Source organism: Pomacea canaliculata, linkage group LG3 (genome assembly GCF_003073045.1).
Source record: "Pomacea canaliculata isolate SZHN2017 linkage group LG3, ASM307304v1, whole genome shotgun sequence".
Taxonomy (NCBI): Eukaryota; Metazoa; Mollusca; class Gastropoda; order Architaenioglossa; family Ampullariidae; genus Pomacea; species Pomacea canaliculata.
In genome coordinates this window covers 16,458,089-16,485,910 of record NC_037592.1, presented here as the reverse complement: position 1 = coordinate 16,485,910, position 27,822 = coordinate 16,458,089, and the positions used below count along the sequence as shown (strand labels likewise).

At 38.6% G+C, this 27,822-nt stretch overlaps 1 protein-coding gene across 2 annotated transcripts in view; it reads right to left on the bottom strand.

The window, feature by feature from the left end:
* Positions 1 to 26,573, bottom strand: part of LOC112558570 (MAM and LDL-receptor class A domain-containing protein 2-like) — a 42,923-nt gene extending 16,350 nt beyond the window's left edge. The window contains exons 1-37 of one of the 2 annotated variants that reach the window (XM_025229109.1): positions 26,439 to 26,573; positions 25,988 to 26,252; positions 25,477 to 25,708; positions 24,562 to 24,821; positions 24,319 to 24,406; positions 23,840 to 23,968; positions 23,126 to 23,260; positions 22,341 to 22,466; positions 22,023 to 22,153; positions 21,337 to 21,427; positions 20,836 to 20,958; positions 20,412 to 20,567; positions 19,853 to 19,956; positions 19,262 to 19,426; positions 18,277 to 18,367; positions 17,800 to 17,952; positions 17,474 to 17,608; positions 16,374 to 16,508; positions 16,041 to 16,180; positions 15,715 to 15,820; positions 15,136 to 15,350; positions 14,502 to 14,687; positions 13,797 to 13,887; positions 13,436 to 13,573; positions 12,821 to 13,077; positions 12,028 to 12,259; positions 11,187 to 11,309; positions 10,002 to 10,129; positions 9,696 to 9,828; positions 9,288 to 9,440; positions 8,626 to 8,784; positions 7,360 to 7,484; positions 6,400 to 6,490; positions 5,917 to 6,057; positions 5,358 to 5,608; positions 4,457 to 4,688; positions 188 to 4,281 (exon numbers count right to left, since the gene is read on the bottom strand). In XM_025229109.1, coding sequence (XP_025084894.1) covers positions 188 to 4,281; positions 4,457 to 4,688; positions 5,358 to 5,608; positions 5,917 to 6,057; positions 6,400 to 6,490; positions 7,360 to 7,484; positions 8,626 to 8,784; positions 9,288 to 9,440; positions 9,696 to 9,828; positions 10,002 to 10,129; positions 11,187 to 11,309; positions 12,028 to 12,259; positions 12,821 to 13,077; positions 13,436 to 13,573; positions 13,797 to 13,887; positions 14,502 to 14,687; positions 15,136 to 15,350; positions 15,715 to 15,820; positions 16,041 to 16,180; positions 16,374 to 16,508; positions 17,474 to 17,608; positions 17,800 to 17,952; positions 18,277 to 18,367; positions 19,262 to 19,426; positions 19,853 to 19,956; positions 20,412 to 20,567; positions 20,836 to 20,958; positions 21,337 to 21,427; positions 22,023 to 22,153; positions 22,341 to 22,466; positions 23,126 to 23,260; positions 23,840 to 23,968; positions 24,319 to 24,406; positions 24,562 to 24,821; positions 25,477 to 25,708; positions 25,988 to 26,140 — 9,402 coding nt within the window. In that variant the 5' untranslated portion in view covers positions 26,141 to 26,252; positions 26,439 to 26,573. The remainder of the gene's footprint in view (positions 1 to 187; positions 4,282 to 4,456; positions 4,689 to 5,357; positions 5,609 to 5,916; positions 6,058 to 6,399; positions 6,491 to 7,359; positions 7,485 to 8,625; positions 8,785 to 9,287; positions 9,441 to 9,695; positions 9,829 to 10,001; positions 10,130 to 11,186; positions 11,310 to 12,027; positions 12,260 to 12,820; positions 13,078 to 13,435; positions 13,574 to 13,796; positions 13,888 to 14,501; positions 14,688 to 15,135; positions 15,351 to 15,714; positions 15,821 to 16,040; positions 16,181 to 16,373; positions 16,509 to 17,473; positions 17,609 to 17,799; positions 17,953 to 18,276; positions 18,368 to 19,261; positions 19,427 to 19,852; positions 19,957 to 20,411; positions 20,568 to 20,835; positions 20,959 to 21,336; positions 21,428 to 22,022; positions 22,154 to 22,340; positions 22,467 to 23,125; positions 23,261 to 23,839; positions 23,969 to 24,318; positions 24,407 to 24,561; positions 24,822 to 25,476; positions 25,709 to 25,987; positions 26,253 to 26,438) is intronic. The other variant, XM_025229110.1, reaches the window with a different exon arrangement.
* Positions 26,574 to 27,822: the final 1,249 nt, after the last annotated feature.

Sequence of the window (27,822 nt, the reverse complement as noted above, 5' to 3'; positions counted from 1 at the left end):
ATTAAAATTAACCCTAACCCTAACCCTAACCCTAAATTAATAAAAAGACATAATCGAATTCACCTTAGAACAATAAACAGCACAAAATTGAAATGTAATGTAATAATTTTTAGAATAAAAAACCTTGCCAGATGATTCTAAAATCAAAAAGATCAATAAAGTTAAAATAAAATATATCAATACTTACAGCATCCCTTTTTCCATTGCTCTGAGCCAGAAGAGTTAATCGGTTAATAGAGCTTCCATACATGTAGTACCAGAACTTGAAGCAGACACCCTGGGGTCCAATGGTCAGTGCTGGACTTAGCAGACGAGCAGAGCTGTTTGCTGAGTCATGTGATGAGTTGATGTAGGCAAAGTGCCCTCGAAGAGTACTGTAAGTGTGGTCAGCAGTGGGACCTGTCCCAGTCAGTGTTCTGCCAGCTTGGACCTCCCAGTTGAACTGGTCACTAGTATCTTGCTGCCAGTTACAGATATCTGACTCAAAGTCACAGTCTATGGAGGTAGGAGGGTATGTCACTGGTGATGTTAAAACACTGGGAGTAGTAGTAGGTCGGATAATGCCAAAACAGAGATATGGTGAAACTGATATATCATCGATGGCAATATCTCCTGTAGTGTTGCCTCCATAAACACCTTCAAAGATGATCTCATATGAGTTGTTAGTCAGTATAGGAGCTATGCCGTGGTCCCACACATTACCATGGTTGCCGCTTACAGACCAGATGAGAGTCAAGTTATGAGTGGATGCAGACCGTGTGTAGACATTCAGGGTGCCTATTCCCACCCCATATATGTGGAAATAGAAGAAAAGACATCCTACTGTTGGATTGAAAGGAGGTGGCAGAGTCTCACTCACTAGCCACGCTTTCTGCCCTGCTGTGAGGTTGGCACCAGAAGTTTCCAGGTACATGTAGTGCCCAGCTGATGTGTGGCGTGTGTGATCAGTAGATGGACCCAGTGTGCGACTTGATGATCCCCCACTGCCTCTCTGCCAGTCAAAGTCATCACCAGTAAGTACATTAGAGTAAGAACACATATCAGCTTCAAAACTGCAGCTACCTAATGGACAATTTCCAGTGTTGAAGCTGATGTCATCAACAGCAATGTTTTCTTGCTGACCACCAGTACTGATGCCTTGCAATAGGATCCTGAACTGTTGATTACTTAGATAGGGGAGACTGACTGACGCATACTTCCACTGGTCTCCTTGGTCTCCCTGCATGCTCCACACATACTGAGGTGGGGAAGTTCCATTTATGGCGACAGATATGTTTAAAGACCCTGTATGTTGTCCATGCATGTAATACCAGAACTGTAAGCAAAATAATGAAACACCGTTAAGTAATGTGCTGGTAAGAACTGCTTTATCTCCAGATCTGCCTCCACGTAGAAACAAAAAGTGGCCTGAGTCTGAACCAAATGTGTGATCTAGTGTTGGTCCTGTTCCCATGGCTGTAGAACCATTGGTGCCTAGGGTCCAGTTGATATTACCCATTCTGCTCTGTGTCCATGAACATGTTTCCTCTTCAAAGTCACAAGATGCTGTAGGAGGACAAGGTCCCCTTGATGCTGAGATGTCATCTATTGCAATGTCTCCAAGGTAACCACCTGAAGAAGCCTGGAAGAAGAGGGAATACTCTGTAGTGGAAACAACAGTTCGCTGGGCTTGTCTCCACTGATCACCCTGAGGTCCATGTTTAGACCAGAATGTCTGAACGCCCTGTGGTGTCATTAAGTTAAGTGTAAGATTACCCATGGTCGATCCAAACATGTAATACCAGAAAGTCAGACAGTAGCCTGCAGAATCCGTAGGTGGAAGCCATGGAGTTTGTAGAACTGCTGAATCACCTGGTCTTGTTGGTGGTGATGTTTCAATGTATGCATAGTAACCTGCACCTGTTGCATGGTCACCAGATGGGCCAGTGTGTGCTTTTGGTGCTGAGCCCTGGTGCCTTAACCAGTCCATCTGGTCATTGGTGCTCTGGTTCCATATGCAGAAGCCAGTCTCAAAAGTGCAGCTGACAGTGGGGGGTAGTTGTCTTGGATTGCAGTAAGTAAAGGTAATATCATCTATTGCCACGTCAGCAGAGTTGTTGACAAGAGCTCCTTGGCCAGGCATCACACGGAACTCAAGATGAGAGCCTGCTGGCAGACTGCCTAACAATCTGCCTATGTTTATATTCATGGACTTCCAACCTGGACTTCCATAAAGTCCAGGATTAGTGAAAACAGGTCTGTATGAATCATTGACATTCATCCCATACTGAAAGAAGCCTGACTGATGATCCGATATATAAATGAAGAAAGAAATAGTGCACTGTGAAGAAAGTGCTGGCAATGGAGGGCTTTGCAGTCTGGCTACTTGTTGAAACTCTCCTCTGTCACCCTCCACGTAAGCATAGTGACCCTGTCTATTTCCCAGAGTGTGATCTGAAGCTGGGCCCACCACCCCCATCAAAGCTGGGTAGCTCAGTGTCCAGTTGTAGCGTCCAACACTTAAATCTTTGTAGCCACACAGTCCTGCCTCAAAATTGCAGGCGCCACATGTCAACTCATCAGAGCCATCTGAACAATCCTTGGAGAAGTCACAGTAACGAGACTGGTCTATGCAGTCGCCATTTGCACACTGGTACTGGCTCGTTGCACAAACTCTGGGGGTTGTGTCAGTTACCGTGTAACCAGCTGTAGGAAGAGTATTTTGTGAAAATCTACAGCCTGCTGACAACACAATGTCATCCACAGCTAAGTCACTATAATAGCTAGAGCCAATAACACCTTCAACTATAAGAGAAAATGGTTGAGCAGAAACAAGAAGTCGTGAATCTCGCACCCACACAGGACCAAGGTCACCCGAGCGATGAATCAAAGTGCTAGGGTAACCATTGGATGATGTTTGCATGTAGACATTAAAGTCACCCATAGTTCTACCATTCATGTTGTAGTAGACAACAAGATAGCAGTTGTCACTGGCTGTAGTAGGCTGGATTACTGGACTAAGTAGTCTTGCCTTTTGACCAGGGCGACGTGGTGCAGAAGACTCTGTGTAAACATAATGTCCTGTCACAAGACCTGTAGTGTGGTCACGAAAGGGACCTGTTTCTGGAGTTGGGGTCTGACCACTCATGATTACCCAGTCAAAATCATCTGTGACATCCTGAGCCCAGTCACAGAGTGAGTGCTCAAAGTCACACATGTGGGCAGCCGTACAGGTGGCTTCATCACTATTATCCTGCTGACCACAGTCCTTCTCCCCATCACACACTTGATCCTTGTTAATACACAATCCTATCTGGCACTGAAAGGAACCAGGAGGGCAATATGCTTGTGGGGGTGGGTATCCACAGTTAAGGAGCTGAATATCATCTATGACAAGGCTGCCATATGACAAAAATCTCTTGGCTTCTATGTAAATCTGGAACTCTCCATTAAAAGCACCTATGTCTGCCACAGCAAGTAGCCACTGGTTAGTAACAGAGCTGGTACGGAGCTGCCAGACAATGGTTTTGGTATCTCCAGTCATGACAGAGACCTGAAGCTGACCAGCACCAGCACTACCAATGATGAAGTAGTAGAAATTCAGCTGGCAGGCTGGAGAAGACTGATATAGTACAGGACTTGCTAATGTGGCCAAAGAGTTGAAAGTTCCCTGGCTTGTGTCCACATATAGCAGGTATCCATTGCTTTTGTTGTAAGAATGGTCAAATGGAATTGGAAGACTCTTTGTTGATGTAGCATTACTGGTACGCAGGTAGCTAAAAGAACCTTGACTTATGTCAATGTATCCACAAAGATCTGCATCAAAGGTACAGTTTCCACACTGAATCTCATCGCTGCCATCAGAACAGTCCTTCACAAAGTTACACACTTTATCACTAGTCACAGTTTGCTGATTTTTGCAGGTAAATTTTGACTGCTGACTACTAGAAGAGCAGTCTCCATCTGTCAGACTGATATCATCTATGGCCATGACACTGAGGTAGGAACTGCCAACCACTCCTTCAAACACCAGCATAAACTCTTCCTTGTTTTCTCTAACAGGGACTGAGGCTTTCTGCCACTGAGCTCCATGGTCTCCACTCAGGGTCCAGAGCTGAACAAGTTTTGAAGTGTTAGTGACCAAGTCCTTATATACAGAGAGGGTACCCATGCCAACACCATTCATGCTGTACCAGAAGGTGAGGCACTGGGGATGTGAACTGTTTTTCAGAATCTCTGAATGCAGTCGAGCTCTGTCTCCAGTTTTTCTAGGTTGAGATGCCTCTATGTACATGTAGTGCCCTACAAATAAAATTTCAAGTATAATTACACATGCTTCAAAAACACTTTAAAAAATGCTCTCTTTACCTCTCTCTTGCTTACATAAATGCAAAACCGAGCATCTCTGAACATAATCAACACATACCACATCTCAAATCCTTGCCACTTCTATGCTCATTACATCTCATAAACTAACCTTTAATGTTCTGCAGAGTGTGGTCACTTGTAGGGCCAGTATTTGCAGTGATGATGGAGCCCTGAGAACGAATCCAGTCAAAGTCATCATCAGTGTTGTCGTTGCTCCATTCACACTGTCCCTGTTCAAAGTCACATGAGGCTGGCGGTGGGCAGAGTCCATCAAGCAGCTCGACATCATCAATGGCTATATCACTCAATGAAGTGCTTCTCTGAATACCTCGAAATGTCACCTGTACTGACAGGAAGTGCAGACTATTTGAACTCTCTTGTGCATGGAAGTAATAGCAACATGAATCCTCAAAGATATAAAAAATCATTTTTTATCATGAGACTTTAATAAAAGTGGAGTATCATGAGATAGCAATGGTAAAAGGATTAGTGACACACATGCCATCTGCACTTCCATTTCATGGATCTGTGTGGAAGATGGTTGTATCCAGAGAGGTACACAATTGTTAAAAATATGATGAACTCTTTTTCTGTCAGTAGCATTTTTGTTTTCCTTAGTCCCTTGCAGCACAGAGGTCGGTTTGATCAACAGTAAAATAAACTTCATCATCAAGAAAGAGACAAACAACAACCAACCTTAACCCTGGAGGAAAGTGCCCAGACATGAGAGAATCAAGAAATAAATAAAGAAATATATAGAGCCGCGGTTCTCAAACGGTGGGGCGCGCCCCCCTGGGGGTGCGCAACGTGCTTACAAGGGGGACTCGAAGGTGGTCATTTTTTTAAAGTTTCTTATACCGGCATTAGTGAAATTAGCTTACATTGTTGGCTAAGGGGGGCACGCGGACGTACCTTTGTTCGTCATGGGGGCATCACAAGTAAAAGGTTGAGAACCGCTGATATAGAGGTTAACAATTTTTCTAAATTAACACTTTACTTGGTGCTTTTACCTGGTACTGAAAGTTTGAATTGATGGAGACCTGTGCTGCACGCCACACATTGCCCTGGTCTGAAAAGTGGTACCAGACGACAGTGTTTATGGCTTGGGCCCTAATGGACACCATGAGTGTTCCCATGCCTGTACCACTCATGTGGTAGTAAAAGTGCAGGCACTTTCCTGTTGTGGCAGGCTGGACAGGACTCAACAGGCTGGCAGTCTCATCAGGATTTGCACTAGATGCTTCTGTGTACATGTAGTATCCTTGAAGGCAAGGACAGAAAGAATGTAGATTATAGTGCTAATAAATCATAAAGGAAACTACTTTAAAGCCAAGTGTGGGAACTCTGTTTATGTAATAAGTGATATTCTCTTGAAAAAACAAAGTGAATAAGTACTATGAAAGAGAGGGAACAGCATTCCTCTGCCAATCAATGTCTTCACCAGTTACACTTTGCAAGCTCCTGTACTTAAAATGCATGATGCTTTTGTTATAATCTAATTAACACCTTACTCTGCACATTCCAAAGATATAGAGAAACACTGCACAAATCTAGTCTTGACTTGCTAACCACTCATTGTGCCATAGGTATGGTCTGTGGCTGGCCCTGTTCCTGTGCCTGGCATGTGACCCCTTTGCCTGGTCCAGTTATGAGCCCCACTTGTCTCTTGAATGTAACCACAGAGGTCTTCGGACTCAAAATCACAAATCCCTGAAAGAACAGTGAATTTATATTTCATTAAGATAATTTTTTCTATTTATTGTATTTTTTCAGGTCAAGAAAGTTTCATCTAAAATGAAATAAAAATAAAACTATAAGTAGAACATTCACACAAGTTCCATGTGCTTGCCTACTCCTGATAGGAAGCAGAAAGTAAGCAACTTTCTTTCTATGTCTTCGATTTATCTTGCACTATTATTTATATTGTTTTATGGTCATATTTTACAGCTGGAAAACCAAAGAAATATAAGAATTGTGTGCTTATTTCTTTTATAAATTTATCATGATGACAATCAAAATTAAGAACTATGAGATTTAAGAAAAATAATGCACCTGATGTAGGACAGTTTCCATCATTGAAGAAAATATCGTCCAATGCTATATCACCTTGGTAACTCTCAGTAAGCACACCCTCAAAGACAATCTGAAATAGAATGCTTGTAATACTGACATATTAAACACTTGTATTATACACTTGTATTAATGACATATTACAGAAGAATGTAAAAAGTACAACCATGTTTAAAAAATTGTGTGTTCTACACATACTACTCATAAAAAGTTCGGGGTCAAAGTGACCAAGAACAACACTAACTGCCAGCAGTCTATAGAACAGTTTTATTCTCTCATATGCCCTGAGTTGTTGAACAAGGCATTCAGAAACATGCCAAAGGCTCTAATAAATGTTATCTTTATTTCTTTAGTGTAAAGGTTTAGTCTTCCTCGTACCAAGCTAAGCGCCAGTTGCAGTCTGACAGCTCTGCAACAAAACCATCACTGTCTAAGAACAGACTTGTGAATGACCACACATGTTAACATCAGCCAGCAGACCATATGCAACTGCATGCACGAGTATAATCTGCACAGCAGAATTGTTGCAATCCATGTGCTGCTGATACAAGCCTTCTGCCAAGCTCATATGCAGTGCTTTTCTTAGAAATTAAATTCAAATATAAACAGAAACACTTGCTGCAGTTGGTTTCTGTGATTTATTTTCACATTTCTTGTGAGCAGTATACTTTTCCAATGACAGTAATCAACCATATGTAGCTATGTCCCGTACAAATAGATGTCGACTGATCAGATTATGCTGCTTCTATGTAATATAAAAGGTACACATGGACCCATGTGTGTCCACTTACAGACACAAGCACATACATGCTGCACTGATTATCCCAATCTTCTCTCTCTAGAAATATATATAAAACACTGATTATCCAAATCTTCTCCACACTCTCCAAGCATACGTTTGAGAGAAAGTGTAGAAAGAGAGAAAGATTTTTCATTACAAACCTGCACAGGAGTTGGCTGATACTGGGGAGGAGAGAGAGCTTGAGGTGTAAGAAACAGAGTTGCACTTATCCACTTGTCGCCTTGTTCACCTGATCTTGTCCACAGAGGGCTTCCCAGATTGTGACCTGAAGAGAATGAGACTATACATGAGGCAGGCCAGAACTGAGTATCTTCTCCTTATGATGCCACTCTCTTCACGCTCACCCATGCACAAATAAATGCATATGTTTATGTGCACACATAACTGCAAGTATAGATTAAGGATAGTCAGAACAAAAAGAACATTGTTGTGGTTAAAAGGTGTTCTCTCCCTATCATAAAACTTCTTTTTAAAGAGACAGCAGCTCATCAAAAAGCTGAGATGTGCACTAAGCAATTCTTAGTTTGAAATAGTTTCATCAAGCAAAAAACTGTTGGTATGAAGTATCATCTCTTTGATATTCTTGGATTTCAGCAACAGGAAAGAAATGGTACCACCCAATTTGTAGATTTATTTTTCCCTTACAGTTAGCTCCTGGGAATGCAAATGTCTTCACATCTATAGCTCAATTGCATCAATACAGCCATATGTCAGGAAAATGCCTTATTTCCCTTGTAAACGCAGTTCGCGAGAGTGTGCGAATGTGTGTACGAGTGAGAATGAAAAAAGGGTCTAATTCGTAAACCCTGTGCAGGAGCATAACTGATGACACTAGTAAGGAGTGCACACCTCGAGGTTTTTTGTTTGATGAACAGTGACTGGGATTCCCAAAGCAGATGCCGAGTCGGTTGGTCATACCTGTAAATGTGTGAACACAGACAGGGGAATCTGTGCATTTAGTTCCTTGCCGAGTCATGGTCCAGTTGCTGGATCCCTAAATACTGAAGGGCCTGAGAGTTAGTATTCTACCTACACCGGACCCACCCAGGGCTGACTGTAAACCGAGGGAGGGCTGGATAGCTCGAACCAATCCAGGGAGCCTTAGAGTTTCTTCTCTAGTCGGGCGTACGAGGGGTCGAACATTCTGTCGACGTTTCGACTAATGTTCAGGCCAAAGAGTTTGGAAGTGTCTACCAGCATTGGTGTTTCCATGGGAATATGTACAGTGGTGTGTTAGTGTAATTGCTAGTGTGACAGGGCACATGCCTAGCAGTGACTGGGTAGGGGAAGAGCATTCCTGGCATTGAGATTCGTGTGAGTATGTGGCTGGAATTGTAGGTGTTATTTTCAACTTACTACACAGATAAAACATAGATGTGTTAACATAAGAGAGAGAAGCTCTGTACCTTGCTGAGCGTAAACATTAAGAGTTCCAGTCTTGCTGCCATACATGTGGAACCAGAAGTGAACACATGTACCAACACCATTTATGGTCATACTCTGGCTGATGACGCGGGCTGTGGCATTGGGTGGCTGATTGGATGCTTCAATGTATATATAGTAACCTGCACATATAATAATAAAGATTTATAGAATGCTTTTCCAATGATTTGCTCAGATTGCTTTACAGAAATGATATAAAGAAGTCAACTGAATCACCACCAACTATGCATTCATATAAAAGACACCCTCACTTCTACATCAGAGTGATGAATGCTGACAGGTAATCCTTTCCAAGTTGATGGGGCTTAGTAGGAGAAGGACTTATTGTCCCACAACAATCGGTCAAAGTTACAACAAGCCAGCTACTTTAATGTCATTCCTGATAATGAACATGTGTAATTATATTACATGCTCAGTATTTCGATTGATTTACTTAATATTTGTCATCAACAATCTTTTTTCAGGATATTCAATAAGCTTTTGAATGTATTGCTGAGTTGGACATCTAAAGTGGCATCCAGGCAATAAACAGGTTTAACTTCACTAAAGTATTCTGGAATAGTAGCTGAAAGGTATAAAACTGCACATTAATTATTTCATCGTATTCATAACAGCATGTCCCTACCATCTGTATTTTGCTGTGTGTGATCAGAGTTAGGTCCTGGTTGGAGTTTCGATGTTGTACCATGATGCAGGGTCCAGTTAAAAGAGTCCATTGTGTCCTGAGTCCATGTGCAAATGCTGGCTTGATCAAAGGTGCAGTCATACTTTGTGGGAGCTACAAGCAAACAATAGAAACAGTGGGTTTTATCGTGCAGAGGCTTCTCTTTAACACACTGTTCATTAAGTAACAAATCAAAGTTATCACTGAAGCAGGCAGTGAGTTTACTTAATAAAAACTAAAATACATGGTATCAAGTGTGATTAGATAATTTATTTTCAGAAACATCCTTTTCACATCTACATTCCTTTGATATAAATATAGATTCTTTCAATATATATATTGAAAGGGCAAAAACTATTAGATGCTCACGATATGTTACTTCTAAAATTCCAGGATTGTCAGTAGCAGAAGGTGGACCTGTACAGTTCCCTGGTCTCACTGACACATCATCAATAGCAATATCTCCCAGGGTGCCATTTCCTACTGTGCCTTCAAACATCAACTGAAAGGTCAAAGAAAATGATGACAGATTACTTTTAAAATGCTAAAAGTCAAATATGTTATCTTATCAGTTGAAGATGGTCTTGGAGACACAATTACTGCATGTTGTTGTACCATAAAGTATGTACAAAAGAGCACACAGCTCTCACAGTTTCTAAAAATGCTTCAACATACTGAGAAGTAAAAGCCATAGCTTGCAGAGGTCTCCCAGTAGTGCCAGAAATTGTGCTGATCTCCTGTGATCTTTACAAGACTCACAGTTTCTTGTGGTTCAATCAGATAAAGCTGCAGAGAACCTTCATCTGTTGACAGAGAAATGCTTTCTATGTGAAAAAAATGTTGTCGGAAGGATCCTTGGCATAAAAAAAACAAAACAATATCCGTTTGAAGAAATATGCAAAGAAAAAACTTAGCAATGTGCTGAGATGATTCAACAAAATGTTTTATTTTGGAAGCTTTAATTAAAAGAAGAAGCTGTATCTTATTATTATTACTCATGACTATAAATGGAAATGAATGCTTCTCCTGAAGGTTTGAGTGATGCTAGCATCATGGTAAAATACATACTTGTCACCACTACAGATCGGGGCTTAGATTTAACCATACAGCACATTTACTTCTCCCTACATGTAACACCTGTTCACAGGGATGGTCGACAGGAGTTCGAGTGAAATCTCTGTCCTTTCACATAAACCAACATGGAGATTACACCAATTTAAATGTGGATAAACTATGGAATATTTATGTTAATAACTTATTTCAAGTTATTCATTACAAGAAATGGACAAAACTGCACACATATTAAATCAAATCAGGTGATGGATATGATATAAAATCAAATGTTTTAGTACATAAATGGTACTCAGCCAAGAAAATGTCAGGCTAAGCCAGACAGGGTGGGGTGAGGGTGACCACTTCCGTCATGGGGGCAGGGAAAGGTCATAAACAGGCTGTGGGAAAAGAGGGGATGGTTGTTGGAATATTTGACAGGGATAGGATAAGTAGTTTAGCTTTACAGTTGAGAAAGGCTTTTTTCATTTGGAAGTGAGAGTGGAAAGAAGGAAGGCCAGCTGCCAAGTGAAATTCTGAATAAAATCTATAGTTGTGCGGCAATTTTGATCTTTGTTGCATTCGTGTAAGAGTATAGACCACCCCTAATAAGTAGCCAACAGGGACTGATGTGTTGGTTACATAAAAATAGTATTTGTGTAGATTATTCTGGTAGAAAAATTCTATCCCTTTTTGGATTTTATAAAACCTCTTGGTAAGAACACTTTCCCTAGGAATTTTAGCCACTTACTCTGCTTGAAATGGAAATAAAGATTGATCCCCTGGATGAGGTTTATAGTTAACCCTTACCATGGCCATACATATGATACCAGAAGCTGATGCAAACCAAAGGGCTAGGAGATAAGAGAGTACTGTATAACTGGGCACGCTGTCCTTGGTTATGAAAGTTTGATTCCATGTACATGTAAAAACCTGCAAGAATAAGAAGAGTGCATGAGGCAACAAAATGTTTTAAGAAAACCTTGCAAATCATAAATAATAATAAAAGAAAAACAATGGGATTCTTTTTCATATAAAATACTTTATGCTCAATGCAAAATAAAAACTAAATGCATAAATTATTTCAAAGTGTTTTGCAATGCAGTAAAACTTCCTGTTCTAAGCGACTTTTCTTTTCCTACTTCTGAAGTCCAAGTGACAAATGAACCACAAGCTGATACCAGTCTAAACTATCCAGTATGCGAGTCCGGCCCGGGGGCATCGCTTAATGTTAACATTCCTAGACAATGTCCAGAGTCGACATCCAGTCTCAGTGGTTCTGATGCTGATGCCAGATACAGTTCAGTTCCAGATCCAAGCAACTGCTATGCCAGTATCAGTTCAGCTCCAAGAATGTCTCGTAGCGGCAGAATTATCCGCTTGCCCGATTATTATTATTGAGACTGAAGACAATGACTTGAACTTTATTTAGCAAAGATAAATGATTAATCTCAAAGGAAAGGAGATGTGATAAGAATTATCTCATGAGGACACATCCGGGGTTTTATGTAGTCAGTTTCCCTTGTGTGTTTTTTGAGCTGACAGGTTGCGCCATTTTGTTCATGTTTAATGCTCTTTCATCAAACTTCAACAGTGTCGAGTGTGGGTCTGCTGTAGAGACGCAACACGATACAATGATGCTTTCTCTAACCTGTGTCAGAATCAGATGTATGGTCAACGGCTGGGCCAGTCCCAGCAACAAGAGTCCTGCCCGCTGAGCGAAGCCAGTCAAAGTCATCCATGCCCTGAACATTGACATAGCCACAGGTGTCAGTCTCAAAATTACAGGTACCAGGTGGAGGGCAGTCGCCTTGCTGTACTTTAATGTCATCCACAGCAATGGGCCCAGCATGGTATAGTTCGACAACTGCTTCAAACATGATCTGAAATGTTTGACACAGATGTGTGATGTTCCCATCAATGTAAAAATGGTTTATATATCAGGTTTTTAGATGTTTCAATAACCATACCTATAATAAAGGCACAAAACCAGTGAGACAAAATACATGGTCAGTATAAGTAAAGAATATAAAGACTATAACAGGCATATTTTAAATCTTGGATGACAACACACATATACATATAAGAAGTGCTCAGGGAAAAAGTAAAGACAGCAGCCCATTTCTTTCAGCAAAGAGCTATAACTACTCTTAAGGTACTTGCTGATGAGTTAAGATTTTTCATCAATCTATGCAAAATCATTTAAAAAGGCTGGACGAATCAAGTTGCTTAGGAATCTAGATGGCCTTATTGCAATGTTCTTGATTTGTTTTAGCTTAACTACAAAGGCTAGCTACTTCTGGGACCTTTGATAAAGTGAAAAATTACTGTTGGGGACAGGATTAGTGCAAAACAAAAGATGAAAAGGGAGAAAAACTAGAAAGACAATATGCAAAGAATAAAAAAAAAACCACTCACCAGCGTAATCATAAAATGAAATTTACCTGCCATTGGGTTGTCTGTGGCTGCAAATTGATGGCCACCTCGACCCAATGTTGCTCTAGCATATTAAAAATAGATGATAATTGATGAACACCATTCGAAATGATGTAAGTATTAAGTTGATCAACATAACGGCCAGACATGAAGTACCAAAAGGTCAAACACTGGTTGACAGCAGATGGTCGTTGAGCTGAGCTAGTCATCATGGCACGATCTCCTGGATTATGCGGGACTGAAGTGTTGATGCATGCATAGAAGCCTAAATAAAAGGTTAAAAAGATGACACTCAGAAACACTTTATATTTAAAAAAATACACATTCTCTTCCTTTAAAGATTTTGTCTTTTCTAAAAAAAATCCCATTCATTTATTCAACAAAACCTGCACACCACAATAAATTACATGCATGCACTACATGTACGTGTCTATGTCATCCATCTGAGTCAAGTTTTACAGTATTAGCAAAGACTCCTCAGTGTAAACCATTCACAAGGTGAAGTTTATATAAGCCATGTTTCATTCATTTTATGCACACATTAAAATCTGAGATTGTGTCTAGGCACACAAAAAGAGATAAACAAAATCTGATTATGTTCTTTTCAATAAACAAGAACTAGCCATATCCATTGCGTGTAGTATGGTCGGTGAATGGGCTTGTTCCACCAAATGAAGTAGCGTTTGCTTGACGAATCCAGTCAAACTCATCATCTGTATTCTGGGTGTAGTCACAGAAGTCTACCTCAAAGTCGCATTCAGCTGCAAAATTTAGTGGTCAAAAACATACATTCTTTACCTTATTACAACCAAGAAATATGTGAAAACACTTCTACCAGTGCACTAACAATCTGTATGAATTTACAGCTACAAGAATTATGACCATTGTTAAGATGAGTCTTGCTCTTGTACCACTTTCTTTTCATTGCAGTAAAGGTACAAAATTTAAACCTATACAAAATATTAACATTCAATCTCTTCTTACATGAAGGAGGACAAGGACCATCCTGAAGTGAAACATCATCTATGGCAATGTCACCCAAGTAGCTGACACCCACTGTTCCTTCAAATACAATCTGCAAAAGATTATGTATTCAACACATAAATACAATGAACGTTTGTCACATTTCAGTTCTCTGTTTTGAACTCTGTCTTCTCGCTCTCACTCTAAAACTATATATATGTATATTTTCTAATTTGTAGCAGTAGATCAATGCATTTGACTACTGAAATCTTTTGTTTTGTTACTTCAGAATATAGATAATTTTACTGTTTACAGAAAGGAAAAAATGGAATAAAGAAACAAAAGAACTTCCACCAAGTATTATTCTTTCAATATTTTCTTTTATTTCATACCAGTGACATTCTAGAAAGACTATGTGATTAGCTGAGTTGCTGGATCATGCTTTGCAAAGAGAATATAGACCTACTAATAATAAGCTACAGACTTAAACCATACAGGCTGCTCATATGAATGTACAAGGAAAGAGAATATTGTGTTAACAAACATCAGCTTTACCATATGATAATTTCTTTTATGCAAATAATGAAACAACACAACTACTATTAAATTTGTTTTGAAGAAGAAAGCCATGACCGAACTGTTAACATGTACATGCATGAATGCAAGGACACAGATAGTATACATGTATACAAATATCTACATAATTATTGTCCCTAAGAATGTCACCTTGAAATCCTGATGGCTGATGATGGTGCGCATGCCTTGTCGCCAGACATTGCCTTGTGTATATGAACGACTCCAAATTAGTGTACGATTTGACTCTTGTTGTAGGAAGAGTTTAAGTGTCTCTACATGAACACCATACATGTGATACCAGAAAATCAGACACTTTCCTGCAGGACCTGTTGGCAGCTGCACAAGAAAGAGGGACATTGATCTGGAAGTGAGAATGAAGTGGGAGGCAGTGAATAAACGTCTACAGTTGTGCGACCAATTCCATCTTTTTGTTATTCTTGCATGACCAGCTCACCACTTTATATCCACCAGGAAGTAGTGATGGTTACAGTCTAAACTAGTGGCAACATCAAAGTGGCCACTTCTAAGAATATTTCAAGCAATGGAACGAGTGTCCCAGCTATGAACATAACCAGGTCACCTCCAAACAGTAACACTGGCACAAGCTAACAGCCTAGCAGTGCTTGGGAACCCAACCAACCTGCATCTTGGCTACAACAGACATATTTTAAATATCTCCATAAAAAAGAAGAAATGACAAAACAAATGTCATATTTGATAAGTTGTCCATACACACTATTTAAAAATGGTAGTAATAAATTATGTTTCTGGCATAGTTCTCTACCTGCAGAGCTGATGAGAGGTCAGCTATGTCACCAGGTTTCCGAGGAGGTGATGTATCAAGATACACATAATATCCTTTGCCTGATGTGTGGTCACGATCAGGCCCAGTTCCTACTGTTTGTATACTCTGGTTAGTCCAGATCCAGTCAAAGTCATCCGTGTGGACTTGAAAGAAACCGCACATTCCGAAGTCGAACGTGCAGTCAATGCTAAAATCTGTGAGATCCATCATAGTTACAGGATTTTATAAGATAGACTTAGTGCTAAAGACTTTCATAACACAAAGATCAACATGTGTTAACTTACGTTCCTGACACAAACATTTCTAATAGTAACATAAATCTAAACGAAAAAAAAAACAACAGGAAAATAAATTCTACAATTCTGGAACCATTAAATAATTCTAAAATAGTTTTTATTCCATTGACAAAGACTAGCTGTAATCTCTTGTCAGAAAAAGAAGTTAAATATTACTCTAAAATATATTTAGTCTCCTAATGTGGTTCAGACCTAAAACATTGAGAATGAGGTAGTGCACACAAAAGCCTCTTTTTTACTTTGCACACCACCTGCCATTTACCTGTGCCATTAAGAATCAGACCAGGGTTGCAGTCCACAAAATTAATGTCATCTACAGCAACATCATAAGAACCAAATCCAGGGTCTGGCAGAGAAGTAAATGTAACCTGTAGATTATAACAGAATCTACCTTTACAGATAGGCAAGAATGAAAATCTGATTAAAATTCTTTAAGCTATTATCAGCCCTTCCCTATAAAACATTTGTAGATTAAAGCATTTTTTCTTCCATGAATCGGATGTCAACATTATGCCATTCTTGTACTGTGATGGGCAACTTCCATTTTACAGTTAGGGAACATAGGAAAGAATGGAAAATGACACTGACCACAAAGGGATAATTTATCTGCCCTATGTCAACAGAGTGTAAGTGCCAAGTGTTGCCAGCATTGCCTGTGTAGTGCCACAAATCAATTCCAGTGTTTGTGTTGATATCTACTGCTTTCTGGAGAAGAATCATAAGGCTACCTGTAAACACAAATACGTCTCTGAGAGTAATCTTATTAGACTAGTTTCAAAATAAAAATGTTAAAAGAAGCAAACACTTATAGTAGGCAAGTAGTCATATCCTATTATTCCAACAACTAAGCGTGCTGCAAAAACGAAACAATCAATTTTAGTCTCTCAAAAAAATTCTGTTTACTTTTTCTATCACTCATACCTGCACTATCACCAAACAAGTGGTATTTAAAACTCATGTGACACGTAGTACCGGAAGCATTGAACACAGGAGACATCAGTCTGGCACGGTCCTGTGTCACACCCATAGTGGGCTGAACCAGCATATATCGTCCACCTGTATGTAGGATAAACATGACCTATGTTACAATAGACAAATACAACACAATAAAAATCATACACATGCCACACAAGCTAAAAATCATATATACGCCACACAAGTGTTAACGAAACTGTAACCAACACATCAGTCCCTGCTGTTTGCGTAGGGGTGGGCTAGTCGCACAAGAACACAGCAAAGATGGAAATAGCTGTAGATTTTATTCAGTTTCACTCGGCAGCTAGCCTGTTGTCTCTCCACTCTCACTTCCAAAATCAAAATGCCTGCCTCAACTGTAAAGCTATAATACTTATATCCTAGCCCCGTCAAATGTTCCAGAACTATCTCCTTCTTTTTCCCATGGTCTCGCCACGACCTTAATATTTCCCTACCCCGTGATGACGTGGTCACCCCCCACCCCGTCCTGTCTGGTCATGGTCTCCCCAAGTGGCTCAGGCAACTGCGTAACTTCTTGTGTAACAATAGGTTCAGTAGCCAGTAGACATGAGTAGGCAGTTCAAGGCTGGCTATTACGCCAGCATGAGAAAGGGACAGTCCTGGGAGCTGTTCGACCCCTACCCTCTACAAGTACACTACTAGATTGCTACTAAACTTTTACATCATAAGCATTTTAGACTTTCTGCAATTGCCATGTTTTATTGCCATCGATCCAGTTTATTCTGCTTTCTTTTTTACCTCTGATGTTTTAACTGTTGGTCGCCATAAGAGAACCATATTTCCCTTATCAAAACTGTAACAAAAAGTCTGACAAGGTCTGATAAACACCCTTGACAATATAACCATGTCATTTTTTTCATCACAACCATCATCTTCATTATCCCCTATAAGTATGTAATGAATTTTATTAAATTTAAAACAGTTCTTTTGCATCTTTAAGTTGTTAATCATATATATATCCTAAAACATTACTTAAACAAACAATCATGAAAAATAAAAAATTTAAATTGTTGGAACATATGTACCTCCTATCAAGCCATCAGCATCTGAAGTAGGCCCACCAGTTAATGCACTGTCATTAGAAGACTTCCTGACCCAGGCAAACTGTCCTGTGCTATGATCCCTCCATCCACAGAGGTCACTTTCAAATGTGCAGTCACCTGATAAGAAAACAACTCCCAGATGTTTTGTAGCAAAGTGTTTTTATCTCAGCACAAAACAGCACTCTTGCAATACTGTCTGTGTACAAACAAATATTTTACACATTCATGGGGTTGTAATACCCTACTATTCTTCTTCATGAGTAGCTAGACATACAAAAAAGATATAAGATGACTGACTGTGGACTTACCACACATGAGCTCATCACTGCCATCATTGCACTGCTGCTGGAAGTCACACACTTGGGTCTGTGGGATGCAGTGATTGCCATCACAAGCAAACTGATTTGCCGAACAGGGAACGGGCTGAGTAGGTAGAGGAGAGAATCCTGTGGGGAGTGGATCTAAAGGAGACATTTTCAAAAGACAATAGCGAGTGAAGTCAATGTATTTTGCGGAACACATGACAGTAAAAGAAAACCAAATGCAAAACATGTTCTTCAAAATATGAATATTCCAAAATTACTAAATATAACCACATACAAATTTGAAAATTTGAAAATCAAGCTCAAACACATACCAGATTTCACAGAAAATTGCAAAATAGTTTATTTTAAAAACAACTGACACAAGCAAAACATCTGAACATCAAAACTCACATTATATGTTCAAAATAAGGGTTGGGATTAACTAAAAATAAGATGCTAAAATCTAAGAAATTCCAGTACCTGATGACACTTGACAATCAGAGGACATGCTAATATCATCAATGCCAATGTCTCCTTGGTCACCATTTCCAGTGACTCCTTCAATAATAATCTGAAATGGATTGAAATCAAACACTGAGTAAATTTTGTATTAAACCATTTGTTTTGACAATATCTTAGATATTAATGGCATTGAAGACCCTATCTAGCAAACAATTCTTCAATAAAAGAATGTAACTGGGTAACCTACCATATGGCACATGCTTGTGAACACATAAAAGAGACAGGGTAATCAACCTGCCTGTTGTTTACAGCTTCTAGCATGACCATATAACCAAAGCAGACTCCCATACCAAACTATCAGTCTCTGAGGCTAAGACTATACACAGACCAAAGTCCTGGCCCTTACATCATGTAGTCTATTATACATGCTTAAACAGTCATGGCAGTCAAAGCTGCCTTGTTACTCTGGCTGTCATATGTTATATGCCAATTCTTTTGGTCCACAACAGTGCTGCTGGTCAAAGTGGCAAGGGTATTTTTTTGAAGTGTGCTTTTAAATCTTTTCTGTGACAAGATGACAGCTTATAATGCATTCATGTACTCTCTCCAGATTTCTCTCTCACACCTCTTTCCTGCCAACTGAAACCACTTTATATCAACCAACACATAAAATGGCTTGTGTCGTGGGTGGTCAACCATATCGGAAAATGATGTTGCACCTGCTGGGGTCTGCCTAGCAGGAGATTTAGTGTAGCACCCTTCTGCTCACTGCAGGCCCTTCCAACAACATGTTTATTTACATTCCAACGCTTCTAGATCAACAAGCCTGGTTGCCAAACTGCACTGCTGACCAACTGGCTTTAAGCTGGCATTTTAAACCAGCCTCTTCCACAAGAATAAGCGAAATAAGCAATTACCTAATTTTATTGATGTGTATACAACATAGTTAAACTGTATCAGGAACTGATTCCCTTATGGGACTAACTGAAAATCTTCATCTCACCTGGAATGAATCAGTCTCTTGAAATGTGATGTCTTTACGCATCCATGCATCACCATAATTTCCAGTCAGAGAAAGAATCTGCTTCAAGTCACCAAGAAGGGAGACACGGGTATACACATTTAGACTACCAATGGTTGTTCCATACATGTGATAGTAAAGACGTAACTGAAAGACAAAAATAGAAAATCTCACAGGTCTGATTTCTCAGCATAACTAGGTTTTTTTTTTAGTTTAACAGGCATCAACAAGAGAACTAATTTTTTTAAAAATCTATCCACTATGCAAAGGAATGGTACTGAATGATCATCTATAAATATTTATAAATGAATGTATATGTGTATGAATGAGAATTTGTGTATGTGAATGTGGGTATGCATAGAGGTGGACAGGGTGAATGGGAGTGGGGGATGGTGTTGTGTGCACATGCAGGATCTCATGCATGTATGGCTATATTTTGTGGATAGATCCATTTTTATGTTTTGAACATTTACAACTATGAAAATAAGTTTATAATGTTAAGCAAAAAAATATATGAACTTTGTTTTAGCTTTCTGTAAGTACTGATGAAAATTATAATAAGACAAAACCTACTACACATGTGGATCCTGAAGTTGGGCTAAAGGCATTGCTGCTCACAAGCCAAGCTTTATCACCTGGTTTCCTAGGTAAAGAACTCTCTATATACACAAAGTAACCTGAAAAATATGCAAATCGTTGACTGGTTTATTACTTGACTGTTCTAGCTTCACCTTCTTTAAATAAAATTTTAACTTGCAAGTGCGTTTAACGAATTATTTCTACCATGTGAAGGTAAAAGTAATTCATTCTGGCTTTTTTGTTTTTAAAGAATGGCCAGTAGTTTTATGATTAATGTAAAAGGTGACTTCTTACCATTATATTCATCCACTCCTCAATTCTTCATCCACTCATAGTGTTATCTGTCTGATCTGGTTGTGTTTCTTTTGGTTTATTTGCTGTCTTTTGTGTGCAGCACATTGAGCTTATGTCCACATGTTGAAGTATGCTTTTCAAACATTATTATTATTATGACAACTAAACCATTTGAACAGAGCCTCACAAAGCTTAAAGCAATCCATGTCGTCTAAGGCGAGACTCATGTCTGACATATATGGGAAAAACTCAAACTCACCCCTAGATGTTCCTCTGCTGTGATCACGGGAAGGGCCAGTTCCAGTTGTACTGGTTGAACCATGTGTACGGGTCCAGTCAAAGTTGTCTGATCCAGAATGGTCATTGTACCAGATACCAAGGCTCTGCTCAAAGTTTGTGCGTGATGGATAAGTGCCTGAGGAAAGTAAAAAAAATATCCTGTACTGCAGGTTATTTTCAGTCTCCTCAGTTTCTTTTAGGAAAGCATTAAACTTTTTGTGTACAACTGTGCATATTAATAAGCTGCAAAAGCATATTAAGTTACAGAATTTATATTATTTTTTATTTATGGTATGTTGGTTGCTTCATTTATTTACAATTGTTTTTAGTGTGATTAAAGAAGTGAGTGGTTCTAACTGAATGCTCAGCAGAAATTTTGATTTTTGATCCACATATTTACTAACCACATGAAACTTCATCACTGCCATCGCCACAGTCATCAGTAAAATCACAGACAGCCGCCATAGGAATACACGCAGTGCTCTTACAATGGAACAGATTCTGACCACTGTCACAGTTCCCTGGTGCTTCAAACACAAATTCTCTACAATTACATTGGAATACTCTTTCATTATAATGCTTACAACTTTTATAGCTGAAATCCAAATAAATATTGTACTAAGGTCTGAACAAGGGTTAAACAACAAACAATTCTTTCTTAGTCTAATAGCTCCTCACCTTCAGCAAAAAAATCTTTGAACTGTTTTCTTATTTCTTTCTCAACTGAAATTGTCAGACTGAAACAGCTTTCACTTTCTGTACATATGCTACAAAGAGAAGTTCTTTTTTTCCTTTTCTCTAAAAGTCAAATAAGAAGACATAGAACACTCGAGAACTGCTTTATTATGAAATTACAAAACAAAATTGGAGAAACTAATCTGGGAAACAGCACAAGATCGAGTTACCTGGAAAATTGCAATTAATAAACTGAATATCGTCTAGTGCCACGATGCTTTGAAATGGAGAAGTAGGATCAGCATACCCTTGAATGTGTATCTACAAACAAACAGAAGTACAAATTGGAATAAAGCACATCTATGCATTATTTAAAAAAACTTTCGTTGGTAAGATTTTAATTTTTCTTAACTTTAAATGTTATGCAGGCACTACATAATCTGAGGAAATGATTTTTCATGAAGGCATATAAGTTCCACTCTGTGGGCAATTCAGTCACCAATATTATGATCTTTGTGTACTTTGATAACATAATACTAACAACCTGAATCTTGGTCACTTAATGGACAGTTCTGTGGGAAGTTTCAATGCAAATCAAGCAGAAAAGTCAAAAGTGAGGTAAAATGTCAAATGTTGTTTGTCTGTTATGTTGCTTGCCTTTATTAAAAATTAGTGAATCTTTCAAAACAGCGTTTTGAAGAAACAAACAGATGAAACTGAAGAAGGATACAAGAACAAAAACTCAGATAAATGCCTGAAGCCCTTCTCAAAGAACAAAATCCGAAAAAAAATTAACCAACAGAATTTTTATCTGAGTATCTCCCCTTACTTGCAAATGTTTTCCCTTACTTATTCATTAAAATTTTGCATCTCATACGAGGATAAGAGTAACTGGAGGTTAATTTTATTATCTCACCCTGAATGGTGTAGCCACATGTAAAAGATCAATTGTGGCTTGTACCCACTTGTCAGTATCTAGTCTATTTGTCATCCACAGAATTGTTTTCTCTTCACCCTGCTCCAGCAGCACCTGGACTTGAGAGTCTGCTGTAAAAAAGAAAGTCTATGACTATTGTTATAAGTACAAGGAAATGATGACAAAAATTTATTAATCTGTGCCTGTGATTACTAAAGAATTTTAGGCCTAATATACAAATAAGATTCCATGTCAAAGCTGAGAATACTTTAATCAAATGAAATATGTGTACCAACTATCTTTTGAGAAACCACCAACCTTGTCCAGAAATGTAATAGAACAGCAATATTTGACATGTGGCACTGCAAGGACCAAACTGGATACTATAGATGTCAGAAAAAGTACTTTGTGTACCAAAGCTTCTGGCCAGGTACAGGAAATTGTCTGAAAAGCAATTAACAAAAACATTTTAACTGTTTGCAATGAGGTGACTACAACAGGTAAGAATTTGCTCTTTCATATGCGGAAGCCGATCATTACAACTTTTTTGTAAACTCTTGTGAACGTTTTTTGCCATGCTGCACATAAGTCTAATGAAATGTTGTAAGGTTCATTAGATGACAAGATCAAGACATACAGAGGCTAACTTTAGGATCAGAATGATAACACTGCAATATGCCAGTTGTGTCTGCCCTAACCCTCATCAATCATACACACACATTTATCACTGATATTTATTATCCACTTAAATTGCATCATCCTAAACTCTGCCTGGAAACTCCCAAGGTAACCTACCGGTCCCAAGCCTGGATGAAAGAGGGTTGGGCATGGGGCTATCAACCCCACCCTGTAAAACAACTCCTGCTACAGAAACTGCAAATGCACGGCCCTATTCTCCACTGGGGGTGAAAAGGAATAAGAAGACACTACATCATCCTCTGTATATCCTCTACACATCTTTATGTGTACTTCTCCTGCTTACAAGCTTGCACAAAGGATTTGTTTGAGAAGATACAATCTGTCATTTTCTTATCTATGTGTAACAGACCCAGATGAATAGTAGAAATTTGTTTTCTTATGAGCACATAAAATGACTGTTTAACCTGTGGGACTGCCATTGTGGTCATACATAGGAGCAGAATGTTTGGGGTGAGACTGGCCGCTGCCCAGTGTCCACTTCCAAATGTCGCTACTGTTTTCTGTCCATTGGCAGTAATTGTTCTGGAAGTTACAATCACCTGCAAGACAGAAAATATTTCTTAGAACATGTTTCTAGGCTAGCTATTTTCAGTGAAATCTCAGTTTTTGTATGGGAATCATTCTATACAACATTTAATCTAAATCTGAAGAAAATATCATGAACACTTTTAGTCACATCATTTATCTCATGTTACCATGTGTACAGTGTTGAATTTTAACTATGAATGGACAAAAGAAAACACAAGAACAAATTTTGTGATGAAACCATACAGCCTACCAGCCTACACTTACTTCTAAACTCAATTTCACCTTTGCTGGTAGCCTATCATTATCAATTATCATCATTATCAATTACAGGCATCAGATGATGATACCAGAAAACCAACAATACAAACAACTGACACAGCTGTCATGCTGCTGCTTAAATCCCAAGGCCTCACATATGAACTTTAAATCTATGGGTTTGAGTTACTGTGCATTCCATTGCACAACACACATTATAAAAATTGTTTTAATGATGGTATGATGTGCTATTCCAACCATACAAAATTAATGAGTTCACATTATCTTGACTGATGTTGTTACAGTGTCGTTCATCTCCAAAATAACAAACATACCACAGCTGACTTCATCCAAGTATGGTGGGGGACAGTCCCTGATAAAATTGCAGACTTTGTCCTGTGTCACTGTTGTGTTGGCTGTATCATGACACATGAATTGACTAGCAGTACCATTGGTCTTTTTTACTAAAAGAAAAAAAGCAATATTACAAATGAATGATCTTGGATTCTTCTCACTTGATTTCTGAAAACCATCTCCCCACAGAAAATAAAAATAACCAGAAATAAATCTTTCCATTAGGTCATTAATTTATCACTTGAGTAAAAGAAAGTCTTCTTTGTCTCATTTGTGGCAAATGGCTTCAAATGAAAATATGCATGCTGAAGAAAGTGTTTAACAGTCCTGATAAAGTAAAATCACCTATTTCTATGTATTGTTTTTATTGTGTCAAAGTCTTCATGGACTACTTTCCAGCATCAGTTCTTAAACTCTACAAGTGCTCCCTCTAACTGCAAAAGATAGCGCTCGGCCTCACCTTGAGAGCAAGTGTAGGGATAGAGTTTGAAGTCATCCAATGCAATGAAATCATGGCTACCATTTCCTACTGTTCCAGTTAGATTCATCTGTGGATGTGAGACACCATAAGAGCACAAATAACTCAAGGATTGACAATACACACCAATAAAGCACCTTACAAGCATCCTCAACAGAAGAATAGCAATAACATATTGAAATAATATCTATAACACCAGACTTTAAAATACAAACATAAACATACTGTGAAGGAATTTGCATCCACATATACATCCATAAATCCTTGAGTCCATGTGTTTCCTTGACTGCCACTGAGAGAGAAGCCAATGGTAGGATCTGCTAAAAGTCGGCGCCAACTGACAGAGAGGGTAGCAGTTGTGGAGACGTGCATATAGTACCAAAATGTAAAACAGTAGTAGAGAAAATTAGAGTTATAAGAGATTGACTGAGACATCAGTACTGCTGCACCTCCTGTTTGACGTGTATTCAAATAGATGTATTCACCTGGAAAAAGAGCAAAATTGTACTTGTTTACATCACTAGATGCAGTATAATTATGCATTTCTGGTCATAAATATCACAGATATATACATAGAGAGAGATAGTCCTCCCTCAGTATCCACAGGGTTACAAGATTCTTCAACAAAATTCACGGATGCTGAATTACCATATGGAATGAGATAGTATTTGCATAATTTATAACTTACATACATTGTCCTGTATAATTTAAATCATCTCAAGATTACTTATAATAGTTAACACATAGAAGCATAATACAATAGATCTGCAATGTAATTAGTCATTACATGTTGTAGACTTGCTATGTTTGTAGTCATTCAGATGAAAAGGGAATAGGAAAGGGACAAGGTGGGTGGATAGCATGTGATTTGCATAGAAGAGTGTTGGTCCGAGCATAGGAATACAGCCATAGAGAGACTCCACTAGTATAAAGTTTGAAAGATAGAGCTGAGGCCAAGAAGTGATTTTTGCTGCTGATTTGTGTAAAATTTTGGAGTACTTTCCTCCTTGACTGGGTTGAGGGATTTGAAAAATTTTTTAAATTAGTTAATCATGACCATCATCTTTTTCCTTGCAATAAAAATTTCTCACATATTGCTTTTATACAAATTACTTCTTAATAGTTAACTGTATTGCTCACCACTTTGTGTATTAGTTGTGTGATCTTTTGGAGGTCCAGAGTCCAAAAAACCTATTTCTGCACTGTTTACAAGCCAGTCTAAGTCATCACTGTTACTCTGAGTCCAGCTGCAGATCCCACTCTGCTCAAAATCACAGTCTGTCCTTTCAAGACAGCTTGTAGGTGTCATAAGGATATCATCCAATGCCATGCCACCATACATGCCTTCCCCAATCACTCCTACAAACTCCACCTGCAAAAGTATAACTATTCATATTATAAAAATGCCTTAACCTTGGTAAATTAATTGATTATTTAGCTCTAAAATGCATAGACAAAAGTGCAAGCAATTTCCATTGCAGCTAACATAAACAGTAGGAACACCAACCAATGATATAATATGCTATTTGCCTTTGAAAACAGGTACATTCCTTCAGAAAATTGTGACAAAAGAAATATACATTTGTGCATGTGTGGGAGGAAAAGCATTTGGTTGTGGTGAAGTCATGAAATTAATGATTTCATAATTTACCTGGAATCTTTCAATACTTTTAATATTGATGGAGGCCAAGTGCCATTGTGGACCTTGTCCTTCACTCAGCATCCACAGCTGTGATGAGGTTTGTAATGGCTGTCCTACAAGCCTGAGGTAGACAATCAGTACACCTACAGAGTCTCCTTCCATGTAATACCAGAAAGAGAGGCAGCTGCCATAGGTAGGGCTGTATGCTTGCTCAACAAATGCGCTTCATCTTCTGTTTGCTGTGGACTGGTTGTTCGCATGTACATAAAGTGGCCTGTCATATCAAAGGAATTTTAATTTTAAGAAGTACACCTTATTGATTTAATATTTGAAGATTTGCAAAAAACTTTAAGCTTTCTACCATTTCTTTATAATATCTGGAAGCTGGATTGTTAAAATCAGCTTTCCAAGAACAAAATATTTACATTTATTAATTTTTAATTCATGAACTTTTACTGACCTTGCCCTGTGCCATATGTGTGATCACCTGCAGGACATGAAGCCGTAGCTGGAATTGATCCACAGTTAAGTGTCCAGTCAAATTTGTCATCAGTATCTTGCACAAATCCACAGGTATGTGTATCTTCAAAGTCACAATATGCTGAAAAAGTATTAAATAAGTACAGATTTCAACAATCATAATTTTGGGAACAGAATTTCTCCACTCATTATGGCAATTTTATGGCTGGATTAAACTGACAATAATTCTTACCTGGTGCAGGGCAGGAACCGTTCAGTATACTGATGTCATCCAATGCTATATCTCCCATATATTCATTGCCTTGGAAAGCTTCAAATATAAGCTGGCATGGAGATAAAGTCACAGTAAGTAACATTATGAGATGTGTAATGATATAATTTACTAAGATATGAACAGAGAACATGATGTGCTAAAACTGTTTCTCTTTCCATGCTTAATAATACAGATGTTGATTTATAGGGTGACCACCACAAAAGAAGGCACATTCAAGGTGCTTTACATACATCATACTATTGATATATTAGTAGGCATCAAATGCATTTTACAGACTCATTCATTACTCAAATCATAATTCTCTCCTTTCTCTCACAAACACACATTCTCTGTCACACACAATACATTCACAAAGAGAGATTTTGATAAAAAGCATTTATCATATCAAGGAACTGTGTGGTGTTTTCTAGATTCTTGAGAAAATAAATAATATTTTCATACTCATCCACCAAATATAGCCTTTCTTAACAATGATAATTAGAATCCTCTCACTCTTCTATCATAAAACTTACTTGTGAAGGAAAAACAGTTCCTATTTCAACCTATGCATACAGCTACATGAAGACTGGATAGAAGCTGAAATTTGCTTGAGGACTCCCGACAAAAACCCCTTCTTCACACTACTTACCTGTGCAGTAGAAACAGTTCCTATTTCAACCTCTGCATACAGCCACATGAAGCCCTGGCTGCCAGACCTTGTCCAGATTCTGCTACCCAGTTGTCCAGGGCTCCCAAGGTACAAGTTCAGCTGGTTCACTTTGATTCCATACATGTGATACCAGAAAGTTGCACATGTTGGTCCTGAGGTGCTGAATGTGGGACTGCGAAGGCGGGCTGAGTCATTGGTATCATGCTCAGAGGGTTCAATATATACATAGTACCCTGGCAGAACAAAATAACTTGAATATCATATGGTGAAATAAAAAATTACTTAAAATCAATAAAAAAACATTTATAAATATCAGATACAACTAAGCACTCTTTCACCCAAAGCAATGCTTGCTGCTAAATATGATCAGGTGAAATATAACCATTCCAAGAAACAACTATTTGACGTGACAGAAGGCTTGAAAGCAGCACTAAAGGTTAA